The sequence below is a fragment of the Aquarana catesbeiana genome, linkage group LG01, assembly GCF_042186555.1.
Source record: "Aquarana catesbeiana isolate 2022-GZ linkage group LG01, ASM4218655v1, whole genome shotgun sequence".
Lineage (NCBI taxonomy): Eukaryota > Metazoa > Chordata > Amphibia > Anura > Ranidae > Aquarana > Aquarana catesbeiana.
Window position 1 is genome coordinate 239,808,426 of NC_133324.1, and position 20,990 is coordinate 239,829,415.

The 20,990-nt window shown below is 42.6% G+C and overlaps 1 protein-coding gene across 1 annotated transcript in view; it reads right to left on the reverse strand.

The window, feature by feature from the left end:
- Positions 1–5,227: 5,227 nt before the first annotated feature.
- Positions 5,228–20,990, reverse strand: part of RAD9B (RAD9 checkpoint clamp component B) — a 96,359-nt gene continuing 80,596 nt past the window's right edge. Inside the window, exon 9 of the mRNA XM_073626373.1 lies at positions 5,228–6,712. Within this exon, the coding sequence (XP_073482474.1) occupies positions 6,575–6,712 (138 nt within the window). The 3' untranslated portion in view covers positions 5,228–6,574. The remainder of the gene's footprint in view (positions 6,713–20,990) is intronic.

Consider the following 20,990-nt stretch of genomic DNA (forward strand, 5'->3'; position numbering starts at 1 on the left):
CAGCCAGCAGCAGCTGCCAGCCATACCTGCAGGAATCCCAAGGAAGAAGTGAAGATTGAGGTCAATTTTTAATTGGAATCAAACAGCAATGGGCATATCTGTTCTCTACACTAGCTACATTGGGCAGCTTTCAAACTGATCCGCAGGTGCAGTGCAGTGCACCTCCAGGTTACCTGCATATGCAGAGTGAACACGGACCTATCATCTGCCCCTTCTCTGCTCATTGTGGTCCGTGACCGGTTGCTAAGTCGCTAAAGTGGCCCTCGCTCTTTAAAAGGTTGGGCACCCCTGCTCTAGACAATGGCAGCATGAAGACCAAGTAGCTGCCAAAACAAGTCTGGAAGATTTTGCAGATGTATCAACCATAGTTGGATTATTAAAGGAAAAAATAATGCCATATTTTTTAAAGGAAAAAAAAAAGCACCATGACATTTTTTAAGAAAAAAAAAAGTATGACACAACTGTGACACTTCCTATGCAAGTTAGTCCAATAAAACTCAGGAATTGTATGAGGACGCCCAAGAAGGAATCAGGAGGCTAAGTGATAATTCTAAATGAGCTAAAAAGATCCCTGATTCAGATGGGAGAAGACAGTCATCAGGCACATCTAAACTATGAACTCCACAGAACTGGACATTCTAAAAGAGTGCCTGTGACAGAAGTGCAGGTGGGATAGAACACATGCAGGGGGCAGGAGAGATCACAAGGTTCTTTGAGAGTTGCAAGGATATGTTCAGAAGGGCCGTACAGGCACAAACAGAAAATCAGGGCAATCTGGCACAACAAAGATTTGGTCCAGCATCACAGAGCAGTAATCTGGGCACAGCAAGGGTTGAGACCAGCACACAGGGCAATAATCCAGTCACAGCAGGATAGGCAGCAATGTGGCACAGCAAGGATCAGGTGACTCACCAGCTGACAACAACCTCAGCCAGGGAATCCAGATAGGGTGGCTGGGAGAGCAGGTGTAGAGGACTTTAACAGGCTAATCATGGTTCCTTTAGAGAACTGTGTGTCATGGCTACAGCTTGTGCTTGTGAGAGGAAAAGAGACACAGCAAAGGTTTGGATGACATACCCATTCTCCTTTGGGGAACCGGACTGAGATCCAATCCCTTCCCTTTCCATGCACCAGGAGGAATAAACCCCTGTTTTGCATGATGCTCCAAATACCTACACGGTAGCTTGTGATTACCCTCTATGGACTTTATGCAGGAATCTGGGGTTATGGTTTTGGCACTCTGCTCCTATGTACAAATACAACATTTATTGTTCTTTCTGGTACATTTCATGACCACTAAAAATGTTTGTCCAAGTGTATTCTTTGAGCCTTTGAGGGTATTTTTGTAAGCTCCGGTGGGTGCAGTTTCAGCTCCCCCCCCCCCCCCGGGGTTGAGCCTGGCTTCCTTGGGACTTCCCGGCAAGGTGGGGGCGTGTGGACACATCCGTACGCCCCTATGCTTGCTCTACTCTGCGTCTATACCAGCCGCGGAGGCGAGCTTCATCCTGCCGGCGGCGTCTCGTGTTCACCTCCGGAATGTATGGGACGAGGTGCGCGTGCGCGAGGGCCCGGCGCGCGCACGGCGTCATGACGTCACGCGTATTGCGACGGAGATGACGACGGTGGTCGGGACCTATTGGCCTTCCGGGACGCCGAGGGAGCCACACGTGGGCTGCCGAAGGCGGCCCATATGCCTGGATCCTGGGTGGGTGGGGGAGTCTTGCACCTGCATATGATAATCCTAATAGCCTCAGCCCAGTTATATATGAGACCTATGGTTACAAATCAAACAAAATTTCTATGCAGGCTGGACAGACGGCATTTTCTTCTTTTTAAACTACTGCAGTCTGGTTTCTGTCAACCAATATGCTCCATACATGTCATACAACCTACAAGGGTCATGCCACAGCACAAGGTAATACTATCACTCCTTTTGAATCATATCATCTCACTTCACACATCACACTATCATACATTGTCATATTTGATTGGTTCTTCACTCATTTCACGTTCTTACCTTTCACATCTTTGCTTGTGTTTGTTTTTGTTCCTCACTTTTCACCCTTTGCTTACACTCAGCTATTACAAAATGCTTTCATCACAACATGCACTCTCTTAGGGATTTTATATCCCTATTCACTGCACACATTTTCACACACAGACTGGGCACTTTCTGTGTACCATATTGTGTTTGGTAGCAACACCAATTTATTTGGATCATTCACCTATCTTTGTTATATTTTCATGTTCATCCTTAAACCTACTCCATGTGACACAATCAATATTCTAAAATATGTACACACCTTCAGTCTATATATATATAACTAAAAACAAACATTTACAATGATGACGTAAATACTAGTATACCACTTTATTAATGGCAAACAATGGATGTCTGTTGCAGGTGTGCACTCCACCCCCCGGGGGGCGTGGATTTGTGTGGCTCCTTGTAAGCCCCTTGGGGCTGGCTCTCTACCCCTGCTCGGGGAGGTGGGGATCACCTGCGTACCACTTGGACCCCTCCATGGCTCCTAATATCTCTATTAGAAATACCTACTTTATCCACAACGGTAAAATTCATCACCTTGATTTAATTAATGCGATATTTTCCTAACAAAATCTTTAATTCTGAATATTTGTACTATATATTTTTTTTTTATAGATTCAAATGTGCCCCCTGAAGAGACCGTATACAGGTCGAAACGCGTTGGGGCTTCGGCATTTTACTGTACAATGTAATGATGTGCCAATGCACTTTTACAGCCTTATGGATTATAACTGCATTTTTACCGTTTTATGTAATTTGTATTCATCATTGGATCAGACTTTGTATAAGCATATGACATTATTGGACATCTTGTCAATAAATTGTCTTTACAACATCAACATCAATGATCTTTGTAACATTGTACCTTGCTGTTTTAAAGCCCCACTGGGGAATCCACAAATCTTTTAGTTAAACTAATCTTGGGGTGTGCAGCCTTTTTGGTCTCCTTACATATGTCTCCCGTTAGTTGAGACACAGCAAAGAGAAAAAGTCAATGGAGTAGCAATGTGGAAATGCAAGGGGAAGTGTTTGCAGGACAGTAGCACAGCCAATATGAAACTGCAAGTCCCAGTGTCCAGAAAGCAGAATGCAGTCTATGCAGGCAGTAGGCCTAAACACCTTCTAGTCTCCTTCCAGTAGAACTTCCAGACACGAGTTCCCCTGTGTTAATAATTTGGGAAGATCTGAATAGTCTGACCCTCTCTTCTCAGCAAAGGGATGTTATCTGGTAATTCAAATTCAGCCAAGATCTCAGCCGAAAATTGTGTCTGGTTCTATTCTGGTCCAGAGTACAATACCTTTTATACTACCTGCTGAGAGGAGCCTCATCTAAAATCCTCTGTGGGGGACACAGGAACTCATGGACCAAATTTTGTAGATATACTGACTTTATTACACAGTACCTCTGGATAAGTGGTCATTGAATTAACAAAAGAAAAATGTAATATTTCTGACCTACTTTACAGTGACCAACAGAAGAAACACCCTGGAGCTAAAGCTACAGTCAAGTAGCTTCCATCCAGGAACTTTATTGTCTTATGGCAAAGTCAGACCACAAGCCAATGATGTATCAATGTTACAGTTTCTTATGGTTTCCAATTACAGACCCCCAATGCGTTGCCTAATGATTTCATACAGCCTTTTCCAAACATCAAAATATTCACCGTTGCCAATCCTATTAGGTACTGGTATGGTTTTTCTTATTACATATGGACAGTTTAGAACATAACAGCTTACAAAATCATAAGGTTTGATCATATTCATATAAAAACAGCAAATCACAAATCCACAAAAGCATCCTACAACTAGTGAGATTTTTTGCTGTTTTTCCATACAATCAAAACATGGAATTGAGGTAAATTTTTTTGACATAACAGACCATCTTGTCACATCACAGGTTCAATAATGCAGAGAATCTGGTTTTATTTTTATTTTTTTTGTAAATGTATTCAGAAATCCAGTCCCATACTCACTTCGTTTGGCTTCCATATGCTCAGGCATATGAATACTCCTAGTTTAGAATCCCGGATCTATGGTAAGATTTAAAAAGAAAAAAACAGTCCAGTTCCAGCCTGTCAGAGCTAAAGAATTTACTTACGAGAACTGGGAAAAAATGAGGAGCAAAACTGATAGCTTTACCCTAAAAGCCTCACTGATGTAACTGCAACCAAAGCTTTGGCTCAGGGGGAAGGTGCATACTTAAAGTGGAATTCTGGGATAAACCTAACTAAACTTAAAAATGTTCCCAACACCTATTCTGACTAACCTGTGTAAGAAAGATGTATATACTTTTACATATACCTATTTTGAGACCATGTCTGGTCATGGGATCCAGCTCCCCATGTCAGCCAGTGGTGGCTGCAGGGGAGAGGAGGGAGTGGCAACAAATGATGGGCCATAGAAAGCCTATGGGTGGTGTCACTGCTCCAAGCTATACTAGCCATTGTCAAGTGCTCTCTCGCCTGCTGCCTGACAAAGGGAAGGTCATATGACAGGACCGGAGTGACCTGAAAATAGGTAAGTAAATACATCTTTCTTACACAGGCTAGCAAGGGGGAAGGAGTGCTTTTAAAATTAGTTAGGTTCATCATGGAATTCCACTTTAAAGCTGAATTCCAGGTTTTCTTTGACTTTAAATAGTTTGTTTGGGCTACAGTATTATACAGCACACATGGCGGCTGTAGCGGTTAATATTGGAAATAGCTTGTGGGCCAGCTTTGCACAAATGAACTATTTAAAGTCAAAGTAAACCTTGAACTTTAAGCTGCCGTCAAATGCATGCTTTCACAATATAAAATATATTGTACTTTTTGTACATTTTGTGATGTGCAAATCATATGGCAACAATCCCAATTAAATCTGTTTAAATACTAGGTTTTGAAATATAAAAAGTAATGGGAAATGGGAATATTCATGCAAGTTGCATTAACCGTGCATTTAGGTATTGTGACAACCACAGCACTATTGCAAACTTTTATATTTCTGTTCTCATAAGGAAAATTACTGAAGAAGGGGTATATTAGTAGGTATACTGTGTCTCAGTATTTCCCTTTCAACCAAAAGAGGGTAGCTTGTTTTTTTTTTTTTTTTTTTGTGGTTTATACATTCAGGATTGGTTTTCATAGAATACCTTTGTCTTCAGACAGAATCAAATCTATTCACAGCAATCCTCCTGCCCCCCAACATACACCTCCCATTGGCCTGCTTGTGCTTTTTGTTTGGTCACTGTTGGTTACTATCAACAAGTTGCTAAGATTAGACAGCCGAGAATTTATTTTCTTCAAATACTCTTGCAAGATATTATTATAGTTACCCTCTGCTGTCTACCTCTTTATTGTATTTTATGTGACATATATCTTATTATGTAGTAATGACAATGAGGTTGATTTACTAAAGGCAAATATACTAAGCACTGCAACTGCACTTGGAACTGCACTGTAAAAGTGCACTTTAGGTGCACTTGCTCTAGATCTGAGGGGAAGCTCTGTTGGTTTCTATCATTCAATCATGTACAAACAAAAATGCAGTTTTTTTTAATTTCCTTGCATGTGATTGAGTATTTTTATTTTTATGCAAAGTGAAGTTTTACCTCTTTTAGCAAGCTCTGGAGCAAGTGCACTTGCAGTGCACAGTATATTTGCCTTTAGTAAATCAACCCCAATGTCTGGGTTATACATGCAGTATGTCGATTTGTAATCTTTCCTTTTTATGCATAGACTGGTCTTTTTGTAGTCACTCTTTTTTCCCGTTTGTCCCTAATGAGTAATAGCCTTTCTCCACATTGCTCATATTAATATACATGCTATTTGAAATATTGTGTATCAGAAGTGAAAATGTTTTTCTTTTTTGTAATTTGAAATCTGCATTTGCTAACCCCCTGTCTTCTTTGGAACACGGTTCCATGGGCTGCCTTGTTTTGAATGCTGCCTATAGAGAATTATGAGCACTTGTTAGCTAGCTCTTCCTTATATGGTTCTTTTCAGCAAGGCAGTCGTTTTGCATAAATATTTCACACACACACACACACATACACCATCTTACTATATATACCCTGGCTGCATGCCCACTTTAAAGGAAAGGAACCTTTGAAAAAAAAATGTAGGATTTTTTAATTTTTGTTTTTATTTTATTTCTAAGCTTCTTAATAGCATAAGTGAACACATGTTATAATCCTAAAAGGTAGGCTATTTAAGCATATACATCTCAACAGAAAGTGTATATACATATGAAATCTATTTAAATATGAGCATGAGTTGAAATTTAAATGTAATAAGGGAAAGCCTATTTAACAGCTAAGTTGAAACTAATAACTGCATAATGTAAACTTGCTGACTAGTGTAGCGACCACTTTATTATCTTTTGTGGGCAAGAGCAAAATAAAGATAGTACCTACCAAAGTGGTTATTCAACATACTAACATTTGCACGGAAACAACAATACTGCAGTCATGCAATCTAACACTGTAAACTGGGCAAAAGAATATACATTACAGAAAATATCTGACTACTCAACAACATGCTTCAGACATTAAAACTTCTGAGAGAGTTCCTTTCTGTAAACTTCATCCTCATCTTCTTCACTAGATGTTGCCAGACTGTATAATAGCTGATTAGACATGTTATCTTGCTTCTCTGATGAAATGGCTCCAAAGAATAGTGTACAAAACTAAAACAAAAGAAACCAACATAATGATTCCAGAGTAGGCACTGAATTACAGATAGACAAGAGTTATCCACTGGATGGAGGACGCAGAAAATGCCTGAACTGTATTTGTGGAATTACCACTAGATGCTGCAAATAGGAAAAACAATAGCAGATCGGAAGTCCAAAAGACACAGAAATTGGTTGATTTAGGCAGGGTTCACATACAGTGTCTTGAAAAAGTATTCATACCCCTTGACATTTTCCACATTTTGTCATGTTACAACCAAAAACATAAATGTATTTTATTGGGATTTTATGTGATAGACCAACACAAAGTTGCACATAATTGTGAAGTGGAGGGAAAATGATCAATGGTTTTAATTTTTTTTACAAATAAATATCTGAAAAGTTTGGCGTGCATTTGTATTCAGCCCCCTTTACTCTGATACCCCTAATTAAAATCTAGTGGAACCAATTGGCTTCACAAGTCACCTAATTGGTAAATAGAGTCCATCTGTGTGTAATTTAATCTCTGTATAAATACAGCTGTTCTGTGAAGCCCTCAGAGGTCTGTTGGAAAACCTTAGTGAACAAACAGAATCATGAAGGCCAAGGAACACACCAGATAGGTCAGGGATAAAGTTGTGGAGAAGTTTAAAGCAGGGTCAGGTTATAAAAAGAATATCCCAAGCTTTGAATATTTCACGGAGCACTGTTCAATCCATCATCTGAAAATGGGAAGAGTATGGCACAACTGCAAACCTACCAAGACATGGTCGTCCACCTAAACTGACAGGCCGTGCAATTAAGAGCATTAATCAGAGAAGCAGCCAAGTGGCCCATGTTAACTCTGGTGGAGCTGCAAAGATCACAGCTCAGGTGGAAGAATCTGTCCACAGGACAACTATTAGTCGTGCACTCCACAAATCTGGTCTTAGCAAGAAGAAAGTCCTTGTTGAAAGAGCCATAAGAAGTCCCGTTTGCAGTTTGCTAGAAGCCATGCGGGGGACACAGCAAACACGTGGAAGAAGGTGCTCTGGTCAGATGAGACCAAAATTGAACTTTTTTGGCCTAAAAGCAAAACGCTATGTGTGGCAGAAAACACTGCACATCACCCTGAACACACCATCCCCCCCCGCCTTGAAGTATGGTGGTGGCAGCATCATGTTGTGGGGATGCTTTTCTTCAGCAGGGACAGGGAAGCAAGTCAGAGTTGATAGGAAGATGGATGGAGCCAAATACAGGGCAATCTTAGAAGAAAACCTGTTACAGTCTGCAAAAGATTTGAGACTGGGAAGGAGGTTCACCTTCCAGCAGGACAATGACCCTAAACATTTAGCCAGCGCAACAATGGAATTGTTTGATCAAAGCATATTTATGTGTCAGAATGGCCCAGTCAAAGCCCAGATCTAAATCCAAATGACAATCTGTGGCAAGACTTGAAAATTACTGTTCATAGACACTCTCCATCCAATCTGACAGAGCTTGAGCTATTTTGCAAAGAAGAATGGGCAAGAATGTCACTCTCTAGATGTGCAAAGCTGGCAGAGACATACACAAAAAGACTTGCAGCTATAATTGCAGTGAAAGATGGTTTTACAAAGTATTGACTCAAGGGGGCTGAATACAAATGCACGTCACACTTTTCACATATTTATTTGTAAAAAAGTTTGAAAACCATTTATCATTTTCCTTCCGAATTCACAATTATGTGCCACTTTGTGTTGGTCTATCACATAAAATACATTTACGTTTTTGGTTGTAACATGAAAAAACGTGGAAAATTTCAAGGGGTATGTATATTTTTTTTTACTGTGTGTGTGGGCGTGGGTTCGTGCTTGGGGTCCAGTGCGTGTCTGTTCACCGGTTCAGGTACGATTCAGGTCCAAATTCTTACCTAAATTCGCACATGAGCTGGACCCAAACATGCACAGGACCCTTTTGCAATCCGCTCCGTGGCCACCCTGGACCTGTGTGAACCGGCTCCATTGCAAGCCAGTCACATTCACCTGTCATGCGAATTGGATTCAGGTAAATCCGCATCCAATTCGCATATATGTGAACCCAGCCTTATCGTTTTTTTCATCAAATAATCTTTATTCTCCCATGAGGACAAGGAAACTCTGTCATTTCAAGGCCATTGTTTCTAATTTTTAGGGACTCGTTAATAACTGGAATGGTACCACTGGATTGGCGTAAGGCCAATGTGGTGCCCATGTTTAATCAAAGTCAAAGGAATCAAAGTCTTTACCAAGTAACTATAGACCTGTTAGTTTAACTTCTATAGTCAGGAAGATACTGGAGAGTTTAATAAAAGACCACATAGATGAGTTCTTTTTGGAAAAAAATATTTTAAGCAACAGACAGCATGAATTCATGAAAGACAGAAATTGTCGGACAAGATGGGTGAACTAGAGATACTGTTGTACGAGGAGGATTTGGATTTTGTGGGAATCTCAGAGACCTGGTTCAACAGCTCTCATGATTGGCTGGCAAACATTCAAGGGTATACCCTTTATCGCAAGAATAGAGAGGGTAAAAAAGGGGGAGGGGTATGCCTGTATATCAAGAATAATGTACAAGTGAATGTGAGAGATAACATCACTAAGGGAGCTAGGGAGGAGGTGGAATCCTTATGGCTAGAGCTCCAGAGGGATGAAGCTAAGGACAAAATAATACTGGGAGTATGCTATAGGCCCCCTAACCTGACGGAGGAAGGGGAGACAGATCTCCTATCACAATTTGGATTAGTAGCAAGGATGGGAAGTGTTATCATAATGGGGGATTTTAACTATCCAGACATAGACTGGGCGGAGGGAACCACACATTCATCTAAGGCTCGCCAGTTCCTAAATGTCTTGCAGGACAATTTTATGGGTCAAATGGTAGTTGCACCAACTAGAAATAAAGCGTTACTGGATCTACTGATTACCAACAATATAGACCTGATCACGGATGTGGAAATACGGGGCAATTTAGGTAACAGCGATCACAGGTCAATTGGCTTCAGTATAAATCACACAAATAGGAAACATAAGGGCAATACAAAGACACTGAATTTCAAAAGAGCCAACTTCCCTAAACTACGAGCCTTGCTAGAAGGCATAAATTGGGATCTAATCTTAGGAACAAAGAACACGGAGGAGAGATAGGTTTGCTTTAAGAGCATTATAAATAAGGGCATTAGCCAATGCATCCCATTGAGTAATAAATTTAAAAGAGCGAACAAAAGTCCTGGATGGCTTAACTCCAATGTAAAAATGCATATAAAAGCAAAGGAAGAGGCCTTCAAAAAATACAAGGTTGAGGGATCATCATCAGTATTCACACTTTATAAAGAATGCAACAAGAAATGTAAGAGTGCAATAAGGACAGCTAGGATAGAACATGAAAGACACATAGCGGAGGAGAGCAAAAAAAGCAACATGTAAACAGTAAAAAAGGGAGGACAGACCATATTGGCCCCATAAAGAATGAGGAAGGACATCTGGTTACAAAGGATGGGGAGATGACAAAGGTATTGAATTTATTCTTCTCCTCAGTCTTCATGAGGGAATCGGGGGGGACAGTAACCAAAACTGCAGTGTTTATCCTCATGACACATCACAGGAAGCACCTCCATGGTTAACAGAGGACAGAGTTAAAATTAGACTTGGGAAACTTAACATTAATAAATCACTGGGACCAGATGGCTTGCACCCGAGGGTACTTAGGGAACTCAGTCAAGTAATTGCCAGACCATTGTTCCTAATTTTTACTGATAGTCTACTGACTGCAATGGTACCAGCTGATTGGAGAAAAGCCAATGTAGCACCAATATTTAAAAAGGGCCCCCAATACATCCCTGGGAATTACAGACCAGTTAGCCTAAAATCAATAGTATGTAAACTCTTGGAGGGGATGATAAGGGACTATATACAAGATTTTAGTAATGAGAACGGTATCATTAGCAGTAATCAGCATGGATTCATGAAGAATCGTACTTGCCAAACCAATCTATTAACCTTCTATGAGGAGGTGAGTTGCCATCTAGATAAAGGAAGACCCGTAGACGTGGTGTATCTGGGTTTTGCAAAAGCATTTGACACAGTTCCCCATAAACGATTACTGTACAAAATAAGGTCCGTTGGCATGGACTATAGGGTGAGTACATAGATTGAAAACTGGCTACAAGGGCGAGTTCAGAGGGTGGTGATAAATGGGGAGTACTCGGAATGGTCAGGGGTGGGTAGTGGGGTACCCCAGGGTTCTGTGCTGGGACCAATCCTATTTAATTTGTTCATAAATGACCTGGAGGATGGGGTAAACAGTTCAATCTCTGTATTTGCGGACGATACTAAGCTAAGCAGGGAAATAACTTCTCTGCAGGATGTGGAAACCTTGAAAAAAGATCTGAACAAATTAATGGGGTGGGTAACTACATGGCAAATGAGGTTCAATGTAGAAAAATGTAAAATAATGCATTTGGGTGGCAAAAATATGAATGCAATCTATACACTGGGGGGAGAAACTCTGGGGGAATCTAGGATGGAAAAGGACCTGGGGGTCCTAGTAGATGATAGGATCAGCATTGGCATACAATGCCAAGCTGCTGCTAACAAAGCAAACAGAATATTGGCATGCATTAAAAAGGGGATCAACTCCAGAGATAAAACGATAATTCTCCCGCTCTACAAGACTCTGGTCCAGCCGCACCTAGAGTATGCTGTCCAGTTCTGGGCACCAGTCCTCAGGAAGGATGTACTGGAAATGGAGCGAGTACAAAGAAGGGCAACAAAGCTAATAGAGGGTCTGGAGGATATTAGTAATGAGGAAAGGTTGCGAGCACTGAACTGATTCTCTCAGGAGAAGTGGCGCTTGAGAGGGGATATTATTTCAATATACAAATACCACACTGGCGACCCCACAATAGGGATAAAACGTTTTTGCAGCAGGAAGTTTAACAAGAATCATGGCCACTCATTAAAATTAGAAGAAAAGAGGTTTAACCTTAAACTACGTAGAGGGTTCTTTACTGTAAGAGCAGCAAGGATCTGGAATTCCCTTCCACAAGCGGTGGTCTCAGCGGGGGGGGGGGGGGCATTGATAGTTTCAAGAAACTATTAGATAAGCACCTGAACGACCACAACATACAGGGATATACAATGTAATACTGACATATAATCACACACATCGGTTGGACTTGTTGGACTCGTATCTTTTTTCAACCTCACCTACTATGTAACCCGATTTCTTTTTATGAGGAGGTAAGTAAAACCTTGGACAGAGGGGTGGCTGTGGACGTGGTATACCTGGACTTTGCAAAAGCGTTTGACACAGTTCCCCACACACGGCTCATGTATAAGGTAAAGTCTACAGGCTTGGAAAGATCAATTTGTAAACGGATAGAAAACTGGCTAAAAGACAGAATTCAGAGAGTAGTGGTTAATTATTCTTACTCTGAATGGTCTAAGGTTATCAGTGGTGTACCCCAAGGTTCAGTGCTGGGACCCTTACTTTTTAACATCTTTATAAATGATATAGGGTCTGGGATTAAAAGTAAAATTTCAGTCTTTGCAGATAACACTAAGCTATGCAGTGGAATAACGTCCTTACAGGATGTCTCCAATTTACAAGCTGACCTCAATGCACTGTCTAATTGGGCAGCTAAGTGGCAAATGAGGTTTAATGTTGATCAATGTAAAGTTATGCACTTGGGGGCTAAGAATATGCATGCATCATACATACTAGGGAGAGTACCACTGGGGGAATCAATGCTTGAGTAGGATGTGGGGGTTTTGATAGATCATAAGCTCAATAATAGCATGCTATGCCAAGCTGCGGTTTCCAAAGCGAGCAAAGTCCTCTCTTGCATTAACCAATTCAGCCCCGGAAGATTTGGCTGCTCATTGACCAGGCCATTTTTTGCGATACGGCACTGCGTCGCTTTAACTGACAATTGCGCGGTCATGCGATGCTGTACACAAACAAAATTGATGTCCCTTTTTTCCCACAAATAGAGCTTTCTTTTGGTAGTATTTGATCTCTGCAGTTTTAATTTTTTGCGCTATAAACAAAAAAAAGAGCGACAATTTTGTTAGAGACCTGAATGGTTCCAAATATTTTATACTTTTTGCTATAATAAATATCCCCAATTATTTTTAAAAAAAGAAAATATTTTCCTCAGTTTAGGCCGATATGTAGTCTTCTACATATTTTTGATAATACAAATCGCAATAAGCGTATATTGATTGGTTTGCGCAAAAGTTATAGGGTCTACAAAATAGGGGATTGATTTCTGGCATTTTATACAGCGATCAGTGCTATAAAAATGCACTGATTACTTTGTAAATGTCACTGGCAGGGAAGGGGTTAACACTAGGGGTGATCAAGGGGTTAACTGTGTTCCCTAGTGTGTGTTCTAGCTGTAAGGGGATGGCACTGACTAGAGGAGATAACAGATCGCTGTTCCTAGCTAGTAGGAACTCACAATCTGTCTCTCCAGTTTACACACACACACGTCCCTCTACTGGCTCTCATGCCCATAATAGCGCGTGGCCGGTGGTCATCGCGATCGCCAGCCACGCATATCGGCACCCCTGCGCAGCATACGCACGCCTCAGGCAGCGCTATCCCGCTTAAAGGAGCCGATGTACAGCTATGACGGTTCGCGGAATCGTGCCGACCTGCCGCAGTATAATGACGGCGGCTGGTCGGCAAGCGGTTAAGAGAGGTATGGACTAGACATGTGCGATTAGTTTTGCACGAATCGAAAATTCGTACGAATTTCCGTAAATTCGTACATTCGGGAGTATCCGAAATATGAATTGCTATGCTTTCGAATTTTGTACGAAATACAAAATTTAATTTACGAATTTCGGATCCAAATTCCTAACGAACATTTGTAATTGTTACGAAAAGTTAACGAACCTAAAAGTTAAAAACCCAGGAAGTCAGCACAGGGATGGTGGAAGCCCCTCATAATGATAAATTCATCATAACGAACATTCATAATTGTTACGAAAAGTTAACGATAATTCGTATTTCGTACGAAATTTCGGACACGAATTACAAAATACGAATTAATTCTAATACGGAACGAAACAAAACTAATTTATTGACGGCGCACATGTCTAGTATGGACTACAGAGAGAGAGATATCATTTTGCCATTGTACAAATCATTAGTAAGACCTCATCTGGAATATGCAGTTCAGTTTTGGGTGCCAGTTCTCAAAAAGGATATCGGGGGAACTGAAGAAAGTGCAGAGAAGGGCAACCAAACTGATGAGAGGCATGGAGGAGCTCAGCTATGAGGAAAGATTAGAGGAACTGAATCTATTCCTTCTTGAGAAGAGGAGATTAAGGGGGGGATATAATCAATATGTACAAATACATAAGTGGTCCATATCGTGAACTTGGTGTTGAGTTATTCACTTTAAGGTCATCACAGAGGACAAAGGGGCACTATTTACATCTAGAGGAAAAAAAGATTTCATCTCCAAATACGGAAAGGTTTCTTCACAGTAAGAGCTGTGAAAATGTGGAATAGACTCCCTCCAGAGGTGGTTCTGGCAAGCTCAGTCGATTGCTTTAAAAAAGGCCTGGATTCTTTCCTAAATGTACACAATATAACTGGGTACTAACATTTATAGGTAAAGTTCGATTGCCATTCGAGGGATCAGGAAGGAATTTTTTCCCCTGCTATAGCAAATTGGATCATGCTTTGCTGGGGTTTTTTGCCTTCCCCTGGATCAACTGTGGGTATAGGTTTGTGTATATGGGATTGTATTTTTTATTTTTTTTTGGTTGAACTTGATGGACTTTTTTCAACCTGACTAGCTATGCAACTATGAAACCTACAGGTCATTATGTCAGCTTTGAAACCATTCAGGTCTCTAACAGATAGTGCAGTTTGCCAAATGGATCCTGTTAAGAAATTGGCACCTGTGTTTAATAAGGTTCTGATAAAAAATGGGTGTTCAGAGGAGCTCTAAAGAAGTTATTGAAGCTTATAACACTGGAAGTGGTTATGGGAGGATTTGTAATGATTGGTCTAGATACAGTATCTCACAAAAGTGAGTACACCCCTCACATTTTTGTAAATATTTTATTATATCTTTTTATGTGACAACACTGAAGAAATTATACTTTGCTACAATGTAAAGTAGTGAGTGTACAGCTTGTATAACAGTGTGAATCTGCTGTCCCCTTAAAATAACTCAACACACAGTCATTAATGTCTAAAGTGCTGGCAACAAAAGTGAGTACACCCCTAAGTAAAAATTTCCAAATTGGGCCCAAAGTGTCAATATTTTGTGTATCCACCATCAGGGGCGGACTGACCATTGAGCCACTCGGGCACTGCCCAAGAGCCCTGGGCCACTAGGGGGCCCCATCAGGGTTGCCAGCCTCAGTAAAACCAGGGACAGTATGTATAAATCTGTGTTTTTTTTTACATCTGTCTGTGTATACTGTGTGTACATGTATGTGTATACTGTGTGATTGTATACTGTGTGTGTATACTGTGTGGCCCCATAATCTCTGATTGCCTGGGGGGCCCATAATCTCCTATTGCCCGGGGGCCCCATTAGTTTTCAGTGCGCCCCTGTCCACCATTATTTTCCAGCACTGCCTTAACCCTCTTGGGCATGGAGTTAACCAGAGCTTCACAGGTTGTCACTGGAGTCCTCTTCCACTCCTCCATGACGACATCACGGAGCTGGTGGATGTTAGAGACCTTGCGCTCCTCCACCTTCTGTTTGAGGATGCCCCACAGATGCTCAATAGGGTTTAGGTCTGGAGACATGCTTGGCCAGTCCATCACCTTTACCCTCAGCTTCTTTAGCAAGGCAGTGGTCGTCTTGGAGGTGTGTTTGGTGTGTTGGCATTCATGGTTCCCTCAGTGAACTGTAGCTCCCCAGTGTCGGCAGCACTCATGCAGCCCCAGACCATGGCACTCCCACCACTATGCTTGGCTGAAGGCAAGACACACTTGTCTTTGTACTCCTCAACTAGTTGCTGCCACACACGCTTGACACCATCTGAACCAAATAAGTTTATCTTGGTCTCATCAGACCATAGGTTCCAGAAATCCATGTCCTTAGTCTGCTTGTCTTCAACAAACTGTTTGCGGGCTTTCTTGTGCATCATTGTGAGGGCTGGGCTCAGCCCTTCCTTCTCTAAGCTGGCCGTTCAGCTGTCGGCTAATTGCCAGCTCCTATCTCTCCACAGTGACTCACCTGTTGATGTTATCCTGCTCGTCAGTCCTGCCTACTTAAGCCGTCCAGCCCAGATGATTTCTGCCTCCGCCTTCCTGTTAAAGACTTGCTTGGCTGACATTCCTTCTGGCTCCAGATCCTGCTTGCTGTTCTTCTACGCTCATCTCTGGCTCTCTGACATTTTGGCTTGTCTGACTATCGGTTCCAGTTCCTGAACTCTGGCTATGTTTTGACTATGTTTACTCTGTTTACTTTTTTATTATTATTATTAAACAAGTGTGATTTAACTGTACTTCTGTCTCAGTCTGATTCATGGTTTCTGACAGTAGGCGAAGGCCATGAATTCAGAAGTGTTGGTAATATTTTTTCCAGATTGGATGAGCAGGATCACCGCATGGATCAGTTTGTCATGGCGTTACAAACGCTCCTGAGTCGCACGGCTCACCTGGAATCTCCCACTGTGGCTGCTCCGGTACAACCTGTGTTACAGGCCGTCCCTGCTGCTGCTCCAGTCTCTGTGTAGGCACTCACCTCGAGTATTACCTCTATAAGAGGTTTGTCTGGTTCCGCTCCACTTCCCCAGTGATTTGGAGGCGATCCAATCCAATGCAGAGGGTTTCTCAACCAGGTTAAGATATACTTTGAGATGCTGCCCCAGGCATTTCCCAGGGACAGAAGCAAAGTAGGATTTGTGATATCTTTGCTTTCTGAGAGAGCCTTGGCCTGAGCAAACCCTCTATGGGAGACATAAAAACCTGTTGTCTTGAGTTACCTTGAGTTTGTGGCTTCTTTTAAAAGGGTATTTGACGTTTCCGCATGCTCCGCTACCCACTGAGCTGGAGAAGTTGATCACGTTTGCCATGCTCATTGACTCTAGACTCAAAGACTTCCTTTTAAGGAGCGCTTGCGGAAGCCTCCTGTACATTTGTCTCTGAATTTTGCAGTCCCACCCTTGCCTCCCTCACCTCCCATGTGTCCTAGTACCGAGTCGGTCTGTGAAGATGAACCCATGCACTTGGGCTTCACGTGAACCCATAGGAAGAGGGAGAGATTGTGCCTTTATTGTGGCCAGGCAGGTCACTTTTTGAAGTCTTGTACCCATGCAGGGAACGCCCGAACCTTGAGGTCCTGTCACGGACAACCTTAGGTGGCGTTGTTTCATCCCCAGTTATCCAGAAGGATAAGCCCCTGGTTTTGGTTACCCTTTCTTGGGCTGAGTCACCCGTCGAGATACAGGCTCTTATCGACTCTGGGGCTGCAGGCCTGTTCATTGATGCTGCCTTTGTATCGAAGCACTTGATTCCGCTGAAGCTGCGTGACACTTCACTTGCCATTGAGGCTCTTGACGGGAGACCTCTACAGCCTGCCCATGTGAATCATGAGACTGTTCCGTTGTCCATGGCCATAGGGGCTCTTCACCATGAGATAATCCAAATCCAAGTTATTTCCTCACCTAAGTTTTTGGTTATCCTTGGTTACAGAGGCACAACACCTCTTTTGATTGGCTCCGTGCTGAGGTTCTCTCCTGGTTGCCACAATGCAGTAAGACATGCTTCCAGAAGGTAGCCAAGGCCATGTGCAGATCTTCACTCTCCTCCCTGCCGAAGGAGTACCGCGATTTTAGCGATGTCTTTGACAAAGGTCAAGCTGGTAGTGCCTCCACACTGGTCGGATCGCGTAATCAACCTGGTGCCATACCCCCTTGTGGCCGGGTTTACCCTTTGTCGGTCTTGGAGGATAAGGCCATGGAGGAGTATGTTGCAAACGCACTTTCTCGAGGTTTCATCTGCAAATCCTCATCTTCTGCTGGTGCTGGTTTCTTCTTTGTGAAGAAGAAGAGCGGTGAACCTTGTATCGATTAGTGGTCTCAATCATTTCACGATTAAGAATGCCTATCCGATTCCGTTGATTACAGAGTTATTTGACCACCTCAATGGTTTTCACAAAGCTTGATTTGAGAGGGGCATACAATCTTGTGAGGATTAAGGAGGGCAACGAGTGGAAAACTGTGTTTAATACCAGAACAGGCCATTATGAGTACCTCAAAATGCCTTTTGGCCTTTGTAACGCCCCGGCAGTTTTCCAGAAATTTATTAACGATGTCCTCTGAGATTTGTTGCAGTTATGTATGGTGGTTTATCTCGACGATATCCTAATTTTTTCCCAAGTCCCTGGAGAGCCACCACACAGATGTCCGTTGTGTGCTTCAAAAACTAAGAGAGAACAATCTCTATTGTAAATTGGAGAAGTGCGAATTCCATCGTGAACAGGTTAAATTCCTGGGTTATGTCATTTCCACTGCTGGTTTTTCAATGGACCCAGAGAAACTTTCAGCAGTCCTACAGTGGCCCCGACCTGTGGGTTTACGTCCTCTGCAGCGTTTTCTTGGCTTTGCCAACTATTATTGGAAGTTTATTCATAACTTCTTGTCTCTGGTCAAGCCCCTGACTGATATGACCAGAAAGGATGGTAACTCACAGAGTTGGTCTCCGGAGTCCATTAAGGCCTTTGAGAGCCTCAAGGTTGCCTTTGTTTCTGCTCCTGTATTGGCACATCCTGATCCTACGTTACCTTTTATCCTTGAGGTTAATGCTTCTGAGACTGGAGTTGACGCCCTTCTGTCTCAACGTCCTACCTGTGAGAACGCTATGCATCCTTGTGGCTACTTTTCCAAGAAATTATCACCTGCGGAGTGCAATTATGAGATTGGTGACAGAGAGCTGTTAGTGATCATTTTAGCCCTGAAAGAATGGAGACATCTCCTCGAAGGTACCACTGTGATGGTTCTCATTCTTACTGACCATAAGAATCTCACATCCTTGTCTGAGGCTAAGCGCCTCTCTCCCAGAAGGGCGCGATGGGCTCTTTTCTTGTCTAGTTTTAACTACATGGCTGCTGGCCACCCTGGGAAGAATTAACTCTTCTGGGCCATTTACCAACAATTCTGGTGGCCTAGTCTACGTGCTGATGTAACAGCCTTTGTAGCTGCCTGTTCCGTGTGTGTTCAGAGTAAGACTCCATGACACCTTCCAGTGGGCCTCATACAACCCATACCCAATGGAGAAAGAGACCCTGGACCCACCTGTCTATGGATTTCATTGTGGAGTTACCCAACTCCCAAGGCAACACTGTTATCCTGATGGTGGTTGACCGGTTCTCAAAGATGTGTCATTGTATTCCACTTATGAAGTTGCCCACTTCTAAGGAACTGGCTTCCATTTTTGCTCGGGAGATCTTTTGCTTACATGGGCTACCCAAGGTGATTGTCTCGGACAGGGGTAGTCAGTAGGGATGAGCTTTGAGTTCGAGTCGAACTCATGTTCGACTCGAACATTGGCTGTTCGCAAGTTCACCGAACAGCGAACAATTTGGGGTGTTCGCGGCAAATTCGAATGCCGCGGAACACCCTTTAAAAGTCTATGGGAGAAATCAAAAGTGCTAATTTTAACCCTTTCATGACTAAGCCTATTTTTGAAATTTGGTGTTTACAAGTTAAAATCCGTATTTTTTGCTAGAAAATGACTTAGAACCCCCAAACATTATATATATTTTTTTAGCAGAGAATCTAGAGAATAAAATGGCGATTGTTGCAATATTTTTTATCACACGGTATTTGTGCAGCGGTGTTTTAAACGCAAATTTTTGGAAAAGTGACACTTTCATGAATTTTAAAAAATCCAAACAGTAAAGATACCCCAATTTTTTTGTATAATGTGAAAGATGATGTTACGCCGAGTAAATAGATACCAAACATGTCACCCTTTATAATTGCACGCACTCGTGGAATGGCGACGAACTACGGTACCTTTGAATTTCCATAGGCGACGATTTAAAAATTTTTTACGGTTACCAGGTTTGAGCTACAGAGGAGGTCTAGGGCTAGAATTATTGCTCTCGCTCTGACGATCGCGGCGATACCTCACATGTGTGGTTTGAACACCGTTTACATATGCGGGCGCGACTTCCGTATGCGTTTTCTTCGCTGCGCGAGCTCGCGGGGACAGGGGCACTTTAAAATTTTTTTTTTTTTTTTATTTAACTTATTTATTTTTGTACTTTATAAATTGTGTTTAAAATTTTTTTTTTTTTTTTTTACTTTTATTGCTGTCACAAGCAATGTAAACATCCCTTGTGACAGTAATATGTGGTGACAGGTACTCTTTATGGAGGGATCGGGGGTCTAAAAGACCCCCGATCCCTCCTTTGCACTTCAAAGTATTCAGATCGCCAAAAACGGCGATTCTGAATACTGTGTACTTTTTTAAATTCGGCGCCATTGGCAGCCGAGTAAACGGGAAGTGACGTCATGACGTCATGACGTCGCTTCCGCATTTACAACAAGAAGGCTGGAACGAAGCCGCTCGCAGCTTCGTTCCAGCCCGCCCCCAGCCGCCGAAGGCAGCCGAACGGACACCGATCGCACGGGAGGCCCGGTAACAGCGGCGGGAGGCGGCGGGAGGGGGGGGATGTCCCCTCCCGCTCCTCCGGTATAACAGCCGAGCGGCTTTTAGCCGCATCGGTTGTTATACACGGGTAGCCGATCGCCCGCTGTAAACAACGGTACCGGGATGATGCCTGCAGCTGCGGGCATCATCCCGGTATAACCCCGGAAAGCCGAGTACGCATATGTGCGTTCGGTCGGCGGGAAGGGGTTAAAGGCTTATATGCAAGTTATTGTCATAAAAGTGTTTGGGGACCCGGGTCCTGCCCCAGGGGACATGGATCAATGCAAAAAAAAGTTTTAAAAACGGCCGTTTTTTCAGGAGCAGTGATTTTAATAATGCTTAAAGTCAAACAATAAAAGTGTAATATCCCTTTAAATTTCATAGCTGGGGGGTGTCTGTGTTTAGAACAGTCTGACAGCAAAATGACATTTCGAAGGAAAAAACCCATTTAAACTACTCGCGGCTATTGCATTGCCGACAATACACATAGAAGTTCATTGATAAAAAACGGCATGGGAATTCCCCACAGGATTTTAAGGGGAACCCCGTGCCAAAAAAAAAAGAAAACGGCGTGGGATCCCCCAAAAATCCATTCCAGACCCTTATCCAAGCACGCAACCTGGCAGGCCGCAGGAAAAGAGGGGGGGACGAGAGT